Source organism: Acipenser ruthenus, chromosome 31 (genome assembly GCF_902713425.1).
Source record: "Acipenser ruthenus chromosome 31, fAciRut3.2 maternal haplotype, whole genome shotgun sequence".
Classification (NCBI taxonomy): Eukaryota; Metazoa; Chordata; class Actinopteri; order Acipenseriformes; family Acipenseridae; genus Acipenser; species Acipenser ruthenus.
This window is the reverse complement of record NC_081219.1, coordinates 14,596,466-14,612,419: the sequence shown is the minus strand read 5'-3', so window position 1 is coordinate 14,612,419 and position 15,954 is coordinate 14,596,466. Positions and strand designations below refer to the sequence as shown.

At 43.4% G+C, this 15,954-nt stretch overlaps 1 protein-coding gene across 7 annotated transcripts in view; it reads right to left on the bottom strand.

The window, feature by feature from the left end:
- LOC117396966 (tenascin-like) overlaps positions 1-15,954 on the bottom strand; it is an 89,229-nt gene that overhangs the window by 27,312 nt on the left and 45,963 nt on the right. For all 7 annotated transcript variants that reach the window (XM_059005403.1, XM_059005401.1, XM_059005404.1 and 4 more), the window contains exons 2-6: positions 5,868-6,441; positions 3,850-5,535; positions 1,741-2,004; positions 1,367-1,482; positions 461-614 (exon numbers count right to left, since the gene is read on the bottom strand). In XM_059005403.1, the coding sequence (XP_058861386.1) occupies positions 461-614; positions 1,367-1,482; positions 1,741-2,004; positions 3,850-5,535; positions 5,868-6,336 (2,689 nt within the window). In that variant the 5' untranslated portion in view covers positions 6,337-6,441. The remainder of the gene's footprint in view (positions 1-460; positions 615-1,366; positions 1,483-1,740; positions 2,005-3,849; positions 5,536-5,867; positions 6,442-15,954) is intronic.

The window sequence follows — 15,954 nt, the reverse complement described above, 5'->3', positions numbered from 1 at the left end:
TCTGCTGTTTAGTCTACTGCCCTCTGAGCTGAGGGCTTGTTCTCCTAATTTAGGAACATGTGGAGGTGGTTACGACAGAGCTTTAATATTGTATAGCCTCAGACCGTAATACACTTTCCATAATAAATTATGGCTCGCTATTTCCTCTTCACTTGTCATGTTTAAACAGTCTCCTCTTAGTATTCTTATTATTATTGTGTGTGTCGTTGAGGACTTTTTGACTACCAATTTTTTTTTTCCACTGAGAACACTTCTAACAACCCAATTAAACATCCCCCTGTGTTTATAAAATATTCCCTCATGTTTTTTTTAACTCTTAAAGAGCAGTACCTATTCAAAGTGACCACAGTTCCAGAGCCAGAGCTAAACTCCACCCCCTGAGCAGAGCCGTACATTAGCCCATTGCTGACCCTGTCAGCCAATCAGAGCTCTTGGTTTAGATGCTGTGTTTTTGACTCACTCGTGATGACATTCTTAGTGGCTGTGGGTCCTTGGGTCTTGTTCTTCACAGCATACAGTGAAACCTCATATTCCTGACCGGGCCCCAAACCTGACTGGACGAAGGATGTCTCGGGGCGAGACAGGCTGCTGATAATTTCACCATTATCTTCTTTCTGTAATTTTGAATACGTGATTGGTTTAGTTTTTAGGTTCAGAATACGATTTAAGAAACACATTTCCCTGCTCCCAGCTGTGGCCCAGATGAAAAAATAAATGGTCAAATCAAACCGAATCTTATTGGAAAAGTTCAGGTAAACCCCCGGTGAAATTAAATCTGAGTCTGAGCTGGGGAAAAGAAATCACAGCTTTGCTTATCATAAATAGATCAGGCAGCAGGCAACACAGTCCCGCGATTGCACTGGTAACGCCATCACATTTATAAGACTGCTTGTGAAAACAATTTGATTTAATGTTTCCTTATTGGAATGTATCTCAGTGTCAAAATGATGGATCTGTTTTATCCCATTTGGATTTTTATTTAAATAGATTAGAATTTCCACCGGGATTCAGTTTGATTCAGCAGCATGAAATAACTCCCTGTAAATCTCAAAAGAAAAGAAACAGTCCAAAGGACATTGCAGTTGTTTGACAGATGGGCTGTAATTTCCAAAACTATAAAGCTGCTACTGAATATTGCAACACCTACAGTTTCCTCTACAAAGACTAAATACGTGTTGGCCCTGGTACCACCTATCAATAAAAAACTGCCATGAGTTTACACAGCTTTGGGATTGCCTGGGGTTTACAGTGTAACTGTAGCGTACTTGCAAATGCTTAACCATTCTTTCCTACACTTTCCTGTGCCTCAGCTGCGGTATACAGCTGCAAACTGTTAGGAGCTCCGTTAATAGGCAGTCCCGCTTACCGTGTTTCTGAAAACGAGTTTCCAGCCGTCAAATGAGATGTCCAGGGGGTCCCACATCACCTCCACTGAGGTCTCCCGGATAGACTTGAACCTCAGGCCTTCGGGCTCGGGCATGTCTGGCCAAACAAACAATACAATAAAAAAAAATTAAAAAAATAACAATACAGCCCCTGTATTATTAACAGTACCTGTTTCGCAAAGTACTTAACTTAAGGGCTTCTAAACGTTTTTTGCTAACGGTTTATGACTAGAAGTTTGACTAGTGCCATAAAACAGGTGATAATGCACCACCCATCCCCAGGAGCCCTCTTGAGCTCTGCAGTGTGAAACGAGCGCGGGGGGGGGGGGGTGACAGGTTTCTGCCCCAGACTTACGCGTGGCGACGCGGGCGCTGACAGGGACGCTCCTCTGGTTCTTCAGGATGGCGTAGACCTGCACCAGGTACTCCACGCCCGGCTCCAGCTCAGGGATGGTGGCTGCTTGCTGGTCCCCGGGCACGCGGAAATCCAGCTCCAGACCCCCGGGAGCCGTGGGCACGTAGGTGATCAGGTACTCCGTCACGATCTTCTCATTGTTCCAGGTCAGGTTGACCGTCTCAGGGGTCACCTCGGTCACTGTCAGGTCCTTCGGGGGGGAAACTGCGCCGTCGCGGGAACACAAAGCCGAAGAGCGTTTAGGACAGAGAAGATTCAGATGCGGATGGAATTACTTTAATTCCATAGAGCCTGTTAGAATTCCTCACAGTGCATTTCTGCTTTAATATATAGAGATTTTCTGTAGCACTATGGACGCAATGGCTCACACAAATGATATTCTTCTGTGTTTCTGATGGAGTGCAATGCATGCATTCAAAGACACTTAATCATATACGATATACTACACCAAAAACCCCAACCCCTAATTGAGTAAATAATCACTTTACACGATGTTGGAAGCCAAAACAAATATTTGCTCTGCATGCCTTGAAGTTAAACTCCTGTCCAATTGCCACTAAGTTACTTCGTTAATCCACCAAACCTTGGACAAAAAAAATATATCTATTTTGTTTACTAGCAAATTAGCAATTCATAAGACCCATGAGTAGAAGGTAGGCTAAAAAAAAAGTGAGGCATGCATCTAAAAGTACTATAATTACAGGACTTTACACCTATAACTTCAAAAGCTCTGATTGCCTTGTAAATCCCTGGCCTGGGCTTGACATTTCAGAGGGGCCAGCCTGAACCTGTAGACCCTTAGTTTCATATCAACAACTCCAAAAAAAAAAATAATAATAGAGAGTTGCAATACAGCTCAGCTCCAGCTCAGGAAGAAAGAGGTATTGCTCAGCACCTTGGAGGCTGCTTTGTAAGGGTTTATTCTTTTTTTTTAGTTCAGGGTATAAAAAATGACTGTGTATTTACATAGTAGTTACTTTGTAAATGCATGTGTACTTACACATAATTACAATGTTATTATGCATCGTTACAATGTACTCAATGTGTAAATCTTTTTGCACGATATAACCCTAACCCATTTCTGATACAATTGCGTACTTACATATGTGGTGCAAAAGAATGACACATTGAGTGCATTGTAACAATGCATAATGACATTGTAATTATGTGTAAGCACACATGCATTTACTAAGTAACCACTATGTCAATACACAGTCATTATTATTTAAAAATGTATGTTACAGAATAGAGTGCAGGCTAAATATGTCCTATAATGCAAACCGTACTGTAGTGTAGAAAGCAAAGTCTTAGGTAATATGTAGCGAACAGCAGGCACTTGGTGCTACATTCCTGACTCCTAATGTAGCGAGACTAATCGTTACTCCTGCTTGTGGATTCTTTCCATGATCTGTGACCCAGGCTTGTAAAGATAGCTGAAGGTACACAGAAACGAGTCACTGTGTGTATCAGATATTCTTGTAAAACAGAAACATGACCAGCAGTTGAAGTTGGATAAATTAATACATGTTATAAAAATGACACGTTAAAGTGTCAGGTTTTCTCATCACTTCTGACTAAATAGGAGTGTGTGGTTTAGTTTTCAGACCACTCTCTTTCCCGCTCTCAAAAAGCTTCACTGACCATAAATGCAATGCTAGTGACTGGTATAAATGAATGCTATAAACATTTAACTACCCTAAATTAGATTAAATCAGTCAGTTTTCAAGACTATTATTTAAAACAGATTTAGGCTTAATATGTAATGACAGTCAATTAACAGAATGGTACCCAAAAAAAAACATGACAAGAAAATAACAATTTAGCTAAGGCTGTTCAATATATATATATATATCACTGTATCTAGTGGCTAGGGGATTTCTGCTTTACGAAATGGGAAGAATTATTTTTTTCCAAATTGGTCAGTGAATAAATATTATCCCTCCCTGGGACATGCATGTAAATAACATAGTTCCTCTCTAAGGTCTGCATCTACCAGCTACTCTTGATTTGAAATCAAAGACAAGAATAATTACGAGATGGAGAGCTTACCGTCGCTGCAGTCCGCCCCGATAAATCCCTCTTCACAGATGCACTGCCCATCAACACAGGTACCTCTATCCTTGCAGCTATCAGGGCATGCCAGATCACTGCAGTCCTCTCCCACGAAGCCCAGGTCACAGACGCACTGCCCGTTCACGCAGAGGCCCCTGTCATTGCAGTTATTCAAGCATGAGAGTTCTCCGCAGTCTTCACCCATGAAACCGTCATCGCAGACACACTGCCCGTCCACGCAGCGGCCTCTGTCGTTGCAGTTATTGGGGCAGGAGAGTTCTCCGCAGTCTTCACCCATGAAACCATCATCGCAGACGCATTGCCCGTTCACGCAGCGGCCCCTGTCGTTGCAGTTATTGGGGCAGGAGAGTTCTCCGCAGTCTTCGCCCATGAAACCGTCATCGCAGACGCACTGCCCGTTCACGCAGCGGCCTCTGTCGTTGCAGTTATTGGGGCAGGAGAGTTCTCCGCAGTCTTCGCCCATGAAACCATCATCGCAGACACACTGCCCATCCACGCAGCGGCCCCTGTCGTTGCAGTTATTGGGGCAGGAGCGCTCACTGCAGTCCTCTCCCATGAAGCCCTCGTCACAGACGCACAGCCCATCCACACAATTCCCCCTTCCGAAGCAGTCGTTAAGGCATGTCTTCTGGCTGCAGTCGTCGCCTGTGAAGCCTTCATCGCAAACACACTGTCCGTCCACGCATCGGCCGCGGCCCAGGCAGTCGTTGGGGCAGGTCAGCTCGCTGCAGTCTTCTCCGGTGAAGCCGGCGAAACAGACACATTTCCCGTCAATGCACTCGCCCCTTCCGAAGCAGTTGTTGGGGCAGGTCTTTACGCTGCAGTCTTCTCCGGTGAAACCTTCGTCGCAGACGCACTGGCCGTTCACGCACCTGCCTCTGTTTTGGCAGTTGTTGGGGCAGGAAAGCTCAGAGCAGTCTTCTCCCATGAAGCCCTGATCGCAGACACACTGCCCATTGACGCATTGGCCCCGGTTGTTGCAGTTGTCCGGGCAGGCCAGCTCGCTACAGTCCTCGCCGACGAAGCCAGGGTCGCAGATACACATGCCGTTCACGCAGCGGCCTCTCTCCTTGCAGTCGTTGGGGCAAGTCAGCTCGCTGCAGTCCTTGCCAGTGTATCCAGCGCTGCAAACGCACTGCCCGTCCACGCAGTAGCCCCGGTTGTTACAGTTTCCAGGGCAGGTCATTTCACCGCAGTCCTCTCCGGTGAATCCTTCCTCGCAGAAACAAACGCCGTTAACGCAGCGGCCTCTGTCGTAGCAGTCGTTGGGGCAGATGAGCTCAGAGCAGTCATCGCCGGTAAACCCTTCATCGCACACGCACTCGCTGTCCACACAGCGGCCGCGGCCCAGGCAGTTGTTGGGGCAGTTGGTTTGGGAGCAGTCTTCCCCGCTGAAGCCCTCGGTGCACACGCATACCCCGTCGATGCACTGCCCGTTCTCACTGCAGTCCGCCGGGCACGTCTCTACCCCACAGTCTTCGCCCATGAAGCCCTCGAAGCAGACACACACGCCATCCACACAGCGGCCCTGGTCCTGGCAGTCGTTTGGACACGCGACCTCCGTGCAGTTGGCACCGGTCCAGCCTGGCTCGCACAAGCAGCTGCATGTCTCTGTGCTGTAGTTACCGTGGCCATTGCAGTAAGGTTTTATCTCTATGGCACCTGCGGACAGCAAGGGTACGAGTTACTAAGGCTAGCTCCACTACAGTGTATTTTACAGAGGGTTAATTAATGGGAAAATAGAGTCGCTTTAAGGCAACCTTGGTGAAAACCTAGGTGGTTGGACCAGTTATTTTTAAGGTCAGATCCTTAAGATCTAAATGGTTTGGTCATCATTATTTACAACCCTATAGTTTAACAATGTCTTCCGGCTCCTACTGCACTCTAAGTTATATTTTTCAAATAAGAATTCAGGAAAGCTCAATGAACAAACAGTGACAACCCAACCTTCCATCCACCCACTCCCTCACCCAGCCCGTATGGCTGTGCCTTACCTTGAGCCTGGGACTGACAGCACCCAGCCCCACTGCCGCACTGTTCCTTTAGAGAAGAGACCTGCCCCTCCAGGAGCTCAAGCCTGCTCAGGAGGTCCTTGAGATCGGGGGCGTTGGCACAGCCGCAGGCCTGCCGGGGGATGTTGATCCGGTGGGTGAAGACGATCTGGTTCTCCCCATCCAGCGTGTGCTCAACGGACTGACCATCAGATGGGGCTTGGGGCTTGACCTCCGTCGCACCGGGAGAATCCAGGTCGACGGAGCACAAGGAGCTTGAAGGGACATTGATGTTGTAGACATGGTTGAACACCACAGGTTCGTCTGGGGAAGGCAGGGTGAGGTTCTCCTCTTTTGGGGTGACCAGGGCCTCCCTCCTCTGACGGATGACCTTCTTGATGATCCCAGCGTGGGCGCACTGGAGCAGCATGCCTACGGCCAGGCAAACTAGGACGTGGCCTTGAAGACCCATGGTTTTCTGTTAATCTGTGCCGTTCGCAGGGCAGCCGATTGAATAGGGATGAGAGAAAACAATCTTCTGCTGGTTTTGGTTTCTGGGGGAGGGGGAGGGAACAACCTGAAAGACAATAAAATGAGATCTTAGTGAGCGAGCGAGCGAGCCACAATTTAAAGGATTGTCTCAGGACCTCAATCCATTATGAGACAAGGAAAGGGCTGGGATTACAATACCTGCAGTTTTAACTGGATTGCGTTTCAGAGGCCGAAGAGAGTCACTTTAGAAAGGTAAAGCCGTGCTTTTGTTTTTTGTTCACTACAGCAGGCTTATTTTTTAAACTGTTTACTGGAGTTAGAGTGTCTTCAGTGGCTTATCAGTGTAACGTACTATACAATACAGTACGTGCCTCGAGGTATCACACTACAATGCTTCTCTTGAAAGGAACACAATGTTTTTGCATTTGATCAAAGCACTGACCATGACATTCCTCCGGAGAAAAAAAAAGATAATTACACCTAAGATTTTTAAGTTTCCAGGTATATATTAACCCATTTGGCCTACACGCAGGTAGCATTTAACCAGAAGGGAAGAGGTGAAAGTTTATGGGCGTAGATTATGGGAAACTAAACCTCTGAAAGAATTCATTCCCTCATGATTGAGGTATTTTCCTTGTGTCTTTTTATGACCGTACGCTATTAGATGACTCAGGTAACACCTGTATTGAGTGAAATAACCCCCTTTGTGGCGTCTGCAACACTACCCTGCCTATTAGAAGTAATTTAACAGCAAGGGGCACAGGGAGTAGGGAGATGAGATTTATCATGGTCGAAAAAACTTTGGAAATTGAAGCTGAACTCATTAGACCTGTGTTAATGTTAGCAGCCCATACCTTCTGGAGGTGCAAGCATGGCATCAAACTACAAGGGGCATTGGACTGGGGTTGCTTCCTTACAAAAGGTAAACACAATAAAACTGTTACCCGTCCATTCAAAACCAAAGCTTTTTTTTTAGGAAAATGCAGTTAGATCATAAATTCCTGAATGTCTACTAACATTTTAGACTTGATGTTACACCTTTTCTCCTTTTGTCTCCAAACAAGGGAAGACTCTTCATAAAGACTTGTGGACGAATTACTTCAAATAACCAGACAATGACATTGGCGACAGGGTCAATGAAAAGACAGGGGATCTTGAGATACTGTTGTGAATTGAAAATTGGATAGGTTAGATACCGGCAGTGAATGCACCAGACTCACGCGGCTGTTTCTGAGATAAGGAAAGCTTTGCAAAGTGCACACAGTAGCTCGAGGTCTGTGGAAGGCAAACCCTTTGGAATTCAATTACAATTTGATTGCTCTTGGGCTCATCAGGGATTCAGGTTACAAGGTTAATGTTTATGATTTTACCACAGCTTTGTGTGCATTGCTCTGTTTATAAAAGCTGCTGTGGAATTAAGTGTGCATTGTATTTTGCTAGACTTGCACGAGAAAAGAACACTAGTCACCTTGATTGAGATCAATAAAGTCTAGTATAGCATATATAATGAGGTTCATTCAACCTAACCCTTACGGATTGGTTTAGAAACAGAATGGTCAGTGTCACATTTAGGATAGCAAATGTTGGCTCAGAATCTCATCCACCTATTACTTTATCTACCTAGGTATTGCAACAGTCAGCCCTTAAACGTTTCTTACTGATGAGTGGTTCAAATGATAAAGACAACAAACTAAACCCAGAACTAGGGTTGTGGTACGGAGCGGTAAAAATAACAAAGCATGGTGGTCTTGATTTGGAAACGGTCCATGCTTTGTACATTACAATTGCATCAAGCTTTTTCACAAGGCATTTTGGAGTTCTTACACAGTTTTTAAATCCCGGAAACAGCATAATTAAGGGTCTGGTATACTGGATACAGCCAAACTACTAGGAATTCTACAACATCTTTGAAATTCAAGGACAGGGAAAAGATAGGTGCAGGAAGCACAGGAGAGAAACAAAGAAGGAAGAAATACCTTCACCTATCCAAGCGTGAGATCATCTGTCTGGTCTCTAAAGAAAGCGGGCCCCTGGGAATAATTATCAGCAGCTAATTTGCCAAAGGACACTGGTTCCTTGACCCTCAGATCAGGGATTATTAAGGAGATGACATCTATTCTGTGAGTATCAGTGAACAAGATCTATTGTCTGAGCAGGCAGACCACATTAGAAAGGCGTTAATGTATCCACCAGTTATGGCCAGGGTGCAGTGTCGTGCTGCTGGAAGAGATAAGGTTTTTCCCTCTAGGGATGAGAGGAGAGAATGAACTCAGTTTACCTCTTGTCAGTCTGTTGCAAGCCAGGAATTAAATCCACAAGATAGCTGGAAAATGGCTTGGCAATGCTGATATGATTTAGTTCTGGCTGGTTGAGCTAATTTTTCTGTTTTTTTTCTTTTAACTGGATTTTCTCTTTTAACCTCAAAGAAAGGCAATCTTAGAAAACTGTCAATGCTGTCGTTTTCTGCTTCTGGGGATAGCAGTCTGCACGGAATGAAAAATCTAGTGTCTCGAAGAGCATTATAAATGTGTCTTTAATCAAACACAGGCATGTGATGAGGCTGTCTGCTAACACATCCATGCTCATGCACTCACAATGCAACTGGACAATGAAAATGGAGCAAGCACAAATAGTGCCAATTCTTTTAAACATCTTCAATGCATTAAAAAATAAAAATACAACGTGTGCCATCTCATCTGTTACAGGTACTGCAATTAGATTCATCTGCTGGGTTTTTCATTGTGGCAGTTCTGGATGACCACAACTAAGACTGCTGGCATCCAACTTCTAATGCAGGAAAACCATCATCATCAATCCTGGAAGCACTGAGAGGAAACAAACCCACATTGTCCTCAGCTTGTCCTTAGCTTGCCAAAACCAATTTCTTAAAAAGAGCCTTTCTTCCCGAAAACAATAGTGTTTTTTTTTTTGTTTTTTTTTCTCGTGTTTCCAAACCTGACACACTTTTGCCCAGTGGGATAATACAATACTCTGGATCTGATTAAGAGAATGGCTTTATTATATACAGTAGGTCTGCCCTCTGTTGTTGAGTGAGAATAGTCAATAAAGTGGGTTCTTCCCATGAATTTATCGTTCCCGTAAGTCCATGCAGAATCACTGTATAAGCTTGCATTTACTGGTTGGTGGATGCTGTAGAGTTAATGTAGTTTGCCCTTTTGTTAGGCTGTAGTTTGGCTCCCAGACTGCAAGCACTGTAACTGCAGAGATGCACCACAAAGCAGATTCGCATTATTCTGAGCAGTGTCCTTAAACACTTGGAAGCTGTGAGCATCGCATTGTTAAGGATATTTTACAAAGCTTTTTTGTCTGACAGATAATTAGGCCCATTTGGCTGCTTTGGTTCAAATTAGGGCCATTTAAAAGCCCTGGCAGGCCCAGGAAGAGGATGCAAGGAGCGGCTTAGCCTTGCATGCTAAGTAAGTATTTGGACGCTGGAGCCTTTTCTGAATTTAAAACACTGGAGAGACACTTGCTGTACAGTCAGCAGAAAGGAGTTATTGCACCCCTGCTCGTTACACACCATCGTGATAACACTGGGTTAATTCTAAATAAATACAGTACATAAGAAATGCTTGGATTCTTAATGAATGCTACAAATGCCGATACATACACCATGAATGTGTGCAGAAAAGGCATTGGAGTCCGTGTTGAAGTTGTTCATTTTTAGAGTTCCTCTTGCAGAAAATAAATATTAGTGATTAAGCGAGTCCTTGAAGTATTGCGTCACATAGACTGCGTTCAATTACAAGCTGCGTAGCGTGGAGGTGGCTGAACATGATGCATCACAGAACTTATAGGACTATAAAGGGTTATAAAGGGACAGGGTTAATATGTCAGGAACTCCAATATTTGCTCCCATTAAGAAATGAGAAGAGATCTGTTGATGCCGATGATAAGAGCAGAGGTATAAAGGATCGGATCAACAGCAGAACAGACGAAATAAGCCAACAGGACCGTCGCTGACACGTTTACACATTCGTCTACCAAGTAGTTTTATTTAATTTTATTTCATGGATTTCCTGCCAGACAGTGACCCGCTGTTATCTTAAAGAATCTGCGCCCTCCTTCCAGTTGGGCTGTTAAGTTTAGTCTATAGCGGCCCATTTCAAAGGAGCGTGCCTTTTAATCTACTCAGTGAAGGATAAAAAGATTGCCGGATGTGTATGCAAGATGAAAATAAAAAGCAGTAGTTAACTTACAATTTCTGCTGACTTTGAAAGCTACAAACTCTGTTTTATAACTTCATTCCGGAGTCTAATGTTTCTTTGGAAACTTTGCTGGATTATAGCTCCTGTACCACGATGACTTTTGCAGCTTCGCATTTCCATTCATCCCATATTGCGAACAGAAGTTTCCTTTTAATTGCTTCTGCAGGATTCCTGCATGATTGATGACAAGCCCTTTTCTCTGTGTGTATTTTATATTGATGTGTGCACCAGACTTTGCGGCTTATGCAAGGCACCATGTTGATACGCTGTCGCGCTGAACTTGAATTTGGGAGAAAACATTCTCTAAGCACATGTGGGTGTGTAGAAAAAAATAGAAAAAAGAACACTGTGCACCTGGCATTAAATCCTTTTTTTTATATATAAAATACATAATTGAGAGAGAGAGAGAGAGAGAGAGAGAGAGAGAGAGAGAGAGAGAGAGAGAGAGAGAGAGAGAGAGAGAGAGAGAGACTAGGACTGATAGACTATTATTATTATTATTATTATTATTATTATTATTATTATTATTATTATTATTATCATCCAAAAAACAACACAGTATATAAACCTAGTTTTCCTATTTCTGGATTCTGGATCCTATTTGTTGGTCCCTCTTTATAGTTTTATATTTATTTACAATCCAGCATTTGTTGTTAAATTGTTTGAACCAACTGCTAAATCCCAATGGATTCAGTTTATTACTCACCTTACTGCATTTAAAATGATCATTTTCCTTTACAGTTTCCTTTACTCGTAAACTGATGTTTTTGCAGTCGGTAGCTATCCCCTTTTCAACAGCACAGGTTATAGTATTGCACTAATTCATGGGTTTGCAGTGATCCTGATTTCTAAGAGTACTCTGTCAAAACTGACGGGTTTCACTTGTTGTATTGCTGTTGTCTGTAGCAGAAGAACTACTATAAAGTGTATTTTGAGAAGTGAAAGCATGTTTAGCAGCATGCAGGTGGTACAGCAGACTAGATGCACTTCTGTGATACTGGAACTCACTTTGACAGTAGATACAAGTAACCCTCTTTCTACACAATGAGATTCAGTGACAAATTTTATATTCAAACGCTGACTGCATTCATTCAATCCTGGCATGCACACAAGTGTATTAAAATGGTGCCACACGAAATTAATTATGGTATGCTAAGAGGGATAAGACAGAGGAGTGAGCTTTAGTGTGCTAAAAAAAATAATCTCCCCAAAAAATGTACGCGTTAATCGCAGTAGTTATATATTATTTTTTCTTTTTTTTCAATTACTTGGCCTTACCCAGCACATGACTGCACATAGATAGTAATCGATAGTACACAAATCATTTGCGTGAATGGAAGGGAAACACTATCTAAAAAATGATGAACCATAGACACAAGAGGGATGGGCTCCATTAAGAATATCACTGTGTCTGCAAAAAAAATAATAAACCAGTATCCTGCTGTGATATCCATCAAGGTTGCACTTCAGGCTCTTCCGAATTGGGGCATGGGAAAGAAATGCTGCTGAGACAACTTCTACATCTCCTATAATCATGAAATACTGCACTGTATTACAAGGCTATGCTGGATCAATGATCATCGGCTTCTGTGCATGTGTAGTGACAAAATCTTCATGTGATTGGATGACGATTGATTGAAGACCCTTTTCTTTTTGAGTTAAATCAGAAAAGCCTGTGCAGCTCATGCGGTGGATCAATGCAATGACCTGCCAAAGTTGAACAGGCTACAATTTAGCACCTTTGGTGCCAGCAGAGAATCCAGCAAGTCTGCAGTGATTTGATCCTTCTGGGACAAAAGCCACTAAACCAAAAAACGTGTTTGCACCCCCCCATTTACCTATATCTACACAAAGCTAAATGCTTTAATCAAATGCATGTTCTTGAATTTGCTCAAACCCCATAGAGTTCTCACAAAGGGGGTATATTTGTTTTATTGCATCTTTTTTTTTTTTTTTTATTACACACCGTAAGTAAATGTGTCCCTCAGAATATCACGCCGATTCAATAGTAAGCAATGATGCTGAGCACTTTGTGTGTCTCAGACCCTGGTATCGTGGATTGAAAGCAGATGGTTATTGATACAGTCAGATATCCGATACAGGCAGCTTGTGTGGTTCCTTGCTGCTGGTTAGATGCCTCAAGTTTACTTTGCACTGTGGGTGGGGGGGGGTCACTCGGATTGATTGAGCCACAGAAAAGAGAAGAAAAGGCCCTTTCATGCATTCAAAGCCAAACCCCTTAAACACAGACCTGCTTTGCATTAGAGAGCGAGTGCCTCCTTTATTAAGACATATGGATTGTTAAGTTGCTACTGAGATAGCGAACTGGCAACGGCCCATTAAATTTGTTCCAACAAAGATTTAGTATTCCTAGCATTAGCTGAAGGGAGGAAACCACATTTGTGGCTCATTATAGAAGCAGGCATTTGATCTAACTATCATGCTACTGTAGGAGGCTGCCTATTTTGTTAGTTTAACCTCTGCTGCTCTCTTTGGTCCTGTTCGTTTCATTAGCAAATTATGCCAGCACCAGTTTGTTTTACAGTCATCCGTAACTACCTCTCCACCTCCCCTGAAAATCTGGATTCAACTGCAGTAAAAATAAAAGAAACATTATCTGCATCTGGATTGGGTGAACACAAAGCTCTTTCATTGATTCACAGAGCAGGCGGCTGGAGAGGCAACGGGTTGAAAGGGTTTTAAATGTCTTCCCGACATCACAAATACAATCTGAGGGACTGATCCCCCAACGAGCCATGGGCTCACAGTTAGGGGAGTGCTGTCCAGGCTCACTCCATCCCAGGCAAGTGTATGAAAAACTTCACTCCCTAGAAAGATCATTGGATCTGCATTGTAATGGAACCAATAGCAATCTCCTGATCCTTCTGAACATCAGATATGAAATGACCTTGTAGTACAACACTGCATCAGGACTAAGTGCCTTCTCCAGCACAAGCTTTGCACCATTAGAGTATCCCTAAAGGGAAACACTACTGTATTAAACCTTGGACACAAGAAATAATCAATCCATTAACTGTTGACCATCAGCCCATTGAGATTTGCAACAAGAATGGGGTTCTTAACAGTAACAGCTTGTATCTGAATTGCTGCAGTCTTGTTTGATATTTCATCTCCCCCTCCCTAGGCTCTGGCTCTCTCTACAGGAGCTATGCCTGGCTCTAAGGGAGTTCCTCTGTCCTTGGTCCTTATTCTTCTCTTTTAAACTGTGCTGCAGTGCATGGAATTCGTATACAAGGAATGCTCATGAAATGGAACACTGGGAATTTGGAACCCCATCAACAGTCTTGGCCAATTTCTGGAATTCCACTTGGGGGGTAGAGGGGTGGGGGGGCAAGAGTATTATAACGCATTATAACTTCCAGTTTCTATTATAAGAGAATGCAATGACTACAGGTCTTTAGAGAACATGGATAACTTTGCTTGAATATGCCAGATCTTCTATAGGATATGCCTGACTGGCTTGGACTATTTTAAAATAAACCTTGTAAAGTAAAAAAAAAAAAAAAAAAACTAGATAATAACTACTTTCTAATTATTTTGAAACCATCGTTTGCCTTTAGTTTTACAATGATTTAAATACGATTTCCACCAACTTACATGACTTTGAATTCAGTTGCAGCTAAGTAAACAGCTTATACCTCGATGGCGCTCTTGTCTATTGAGGTAAACGTTCTCAGAACGAATGAGAGCTATCTCTCTGGTTTTCCTATGGATTTGCCGTCACCGTTCTTTGCTGTATTACCGGCAGTACTAATGTTGGCAGTAAGAATAAAACAACAGCTAGATGGCACTAATCGGAAGCCGTTTCTTTGAAGCCCTTATCCTCGTTCTTGGCAGCAGATTTCCCCAGACAGAAAAATGCTAAAGAGTGTTAAGCTCTGGAGTGAGGGCTGCTCCGGAGCAATTACAAGGAACTGAACAACATCTGTTTAGTCTGGTCCACACTGACATCACAAAGTAGCGTGTGTCCAAATTAGGAAGCCAGAGAGTTTCAGACTAAATTAACTTTATTTTATGGCCCTTGCTTTACATTTGTCTTCGGTTCTGAAAGACTATTGTTTCCTGTCTGTCCTCATATGACACTGACGCTAGTCTTCACTATGGGGCGTTTATGGAACAAAAATGTCACTAGTGTTCTGCCCCATCCCCTGAACCATGGAGAACCACCATTAAAAACTCCCTTACAAAGACCACATTGATTTAAAAAAAAAAAGAAAAAAAATTCTTGTGGTTTCTTCCTCTTGTCATTACCAGGAATGTACTTCCCCTGCCCCCCACTCACCTATGTGAATACGTTTTTTCAGCTGGATCTTTATGGTTTCTTGGTTTGCACTGACGGGCTGGCAGGGAGAAGCATTGCTGTTTTTCTTAACCTTTCTAAATACTGGACTAAGAGGGAGGGTATCTGTCAGAATCCAGCAAGCCAGTAATTCCATAATGGAAGCCTGTCTTCTAATCCACTGCATATCCACAAGTAGGAAGCAATGGATATCAAATAACGAGAATTGATGAGTTTGCATTCCTGGGGTTTAGTATTCAGGGTGACGATCCCAAGCTGAAGAAGATGGGTCGGGTTTCCAGGGCTTGACGACTGTTTTATGGTTCACAGCTATGTGTGTGAAATACATGTTTACTTTTGAGGATCTCATAAGTGCAGAAAACTACGACAAGACCAACAGATCAAGACCTAAAACAAGTTCAAGGCAATTTATTTAAATGTTTAGAATAGTACATGTACAGCACAAGCATAGGAATATAGGTGTGTGTGTGTGTGTGTGTGTGTGTGTGTGTGTCTGTGTGTGTGTATGTGTGTGTGTGTGTATCTGTGTGTCTGTGTGTGCGTATGTGTGTGTGTATGTGTGTGTGTCTGTGTGTGTGTGTGTATGTATGTGCGCGTGTGTATGTGTGTGTGCATGTGTGTGTGTGTGTGCGTGTGAGCATATGTGTGTGTGCACTTGTGTGTGTGTGTATGTGTGTGTGTGTCTGTGAGTGTGTATGTCTGTGTATGTGTATGTGCATATGTGTATGTGTGTGCGTGTGTGTATGCGTGTGTGTGTGTGTGTGCTTGTGTGTGTGTGTGCGTGTGTGTGTGCATGTGTGTATGTGTGTGTGCATGTGTGTGTGTGCACTTGTGTGTGCATGTGTGTGTGTGCGTGTGTGTGTGTGCACTTGTGTGTGCATGTGTGTGTGTGTGTGCATGTGTGTGTGTGTGTGTGCACTTGTGCGTGTGTGTGCGCTTTTGTGTGTGTGTATGCGTGTGTGTGCGTGTGTATGCGTGTGTGTGCATGTGTGTGGGTGTGGGTGTGTGCACGTGGGTGTGTGCACGTGGGTGTGTGTGTGTTGAGGGT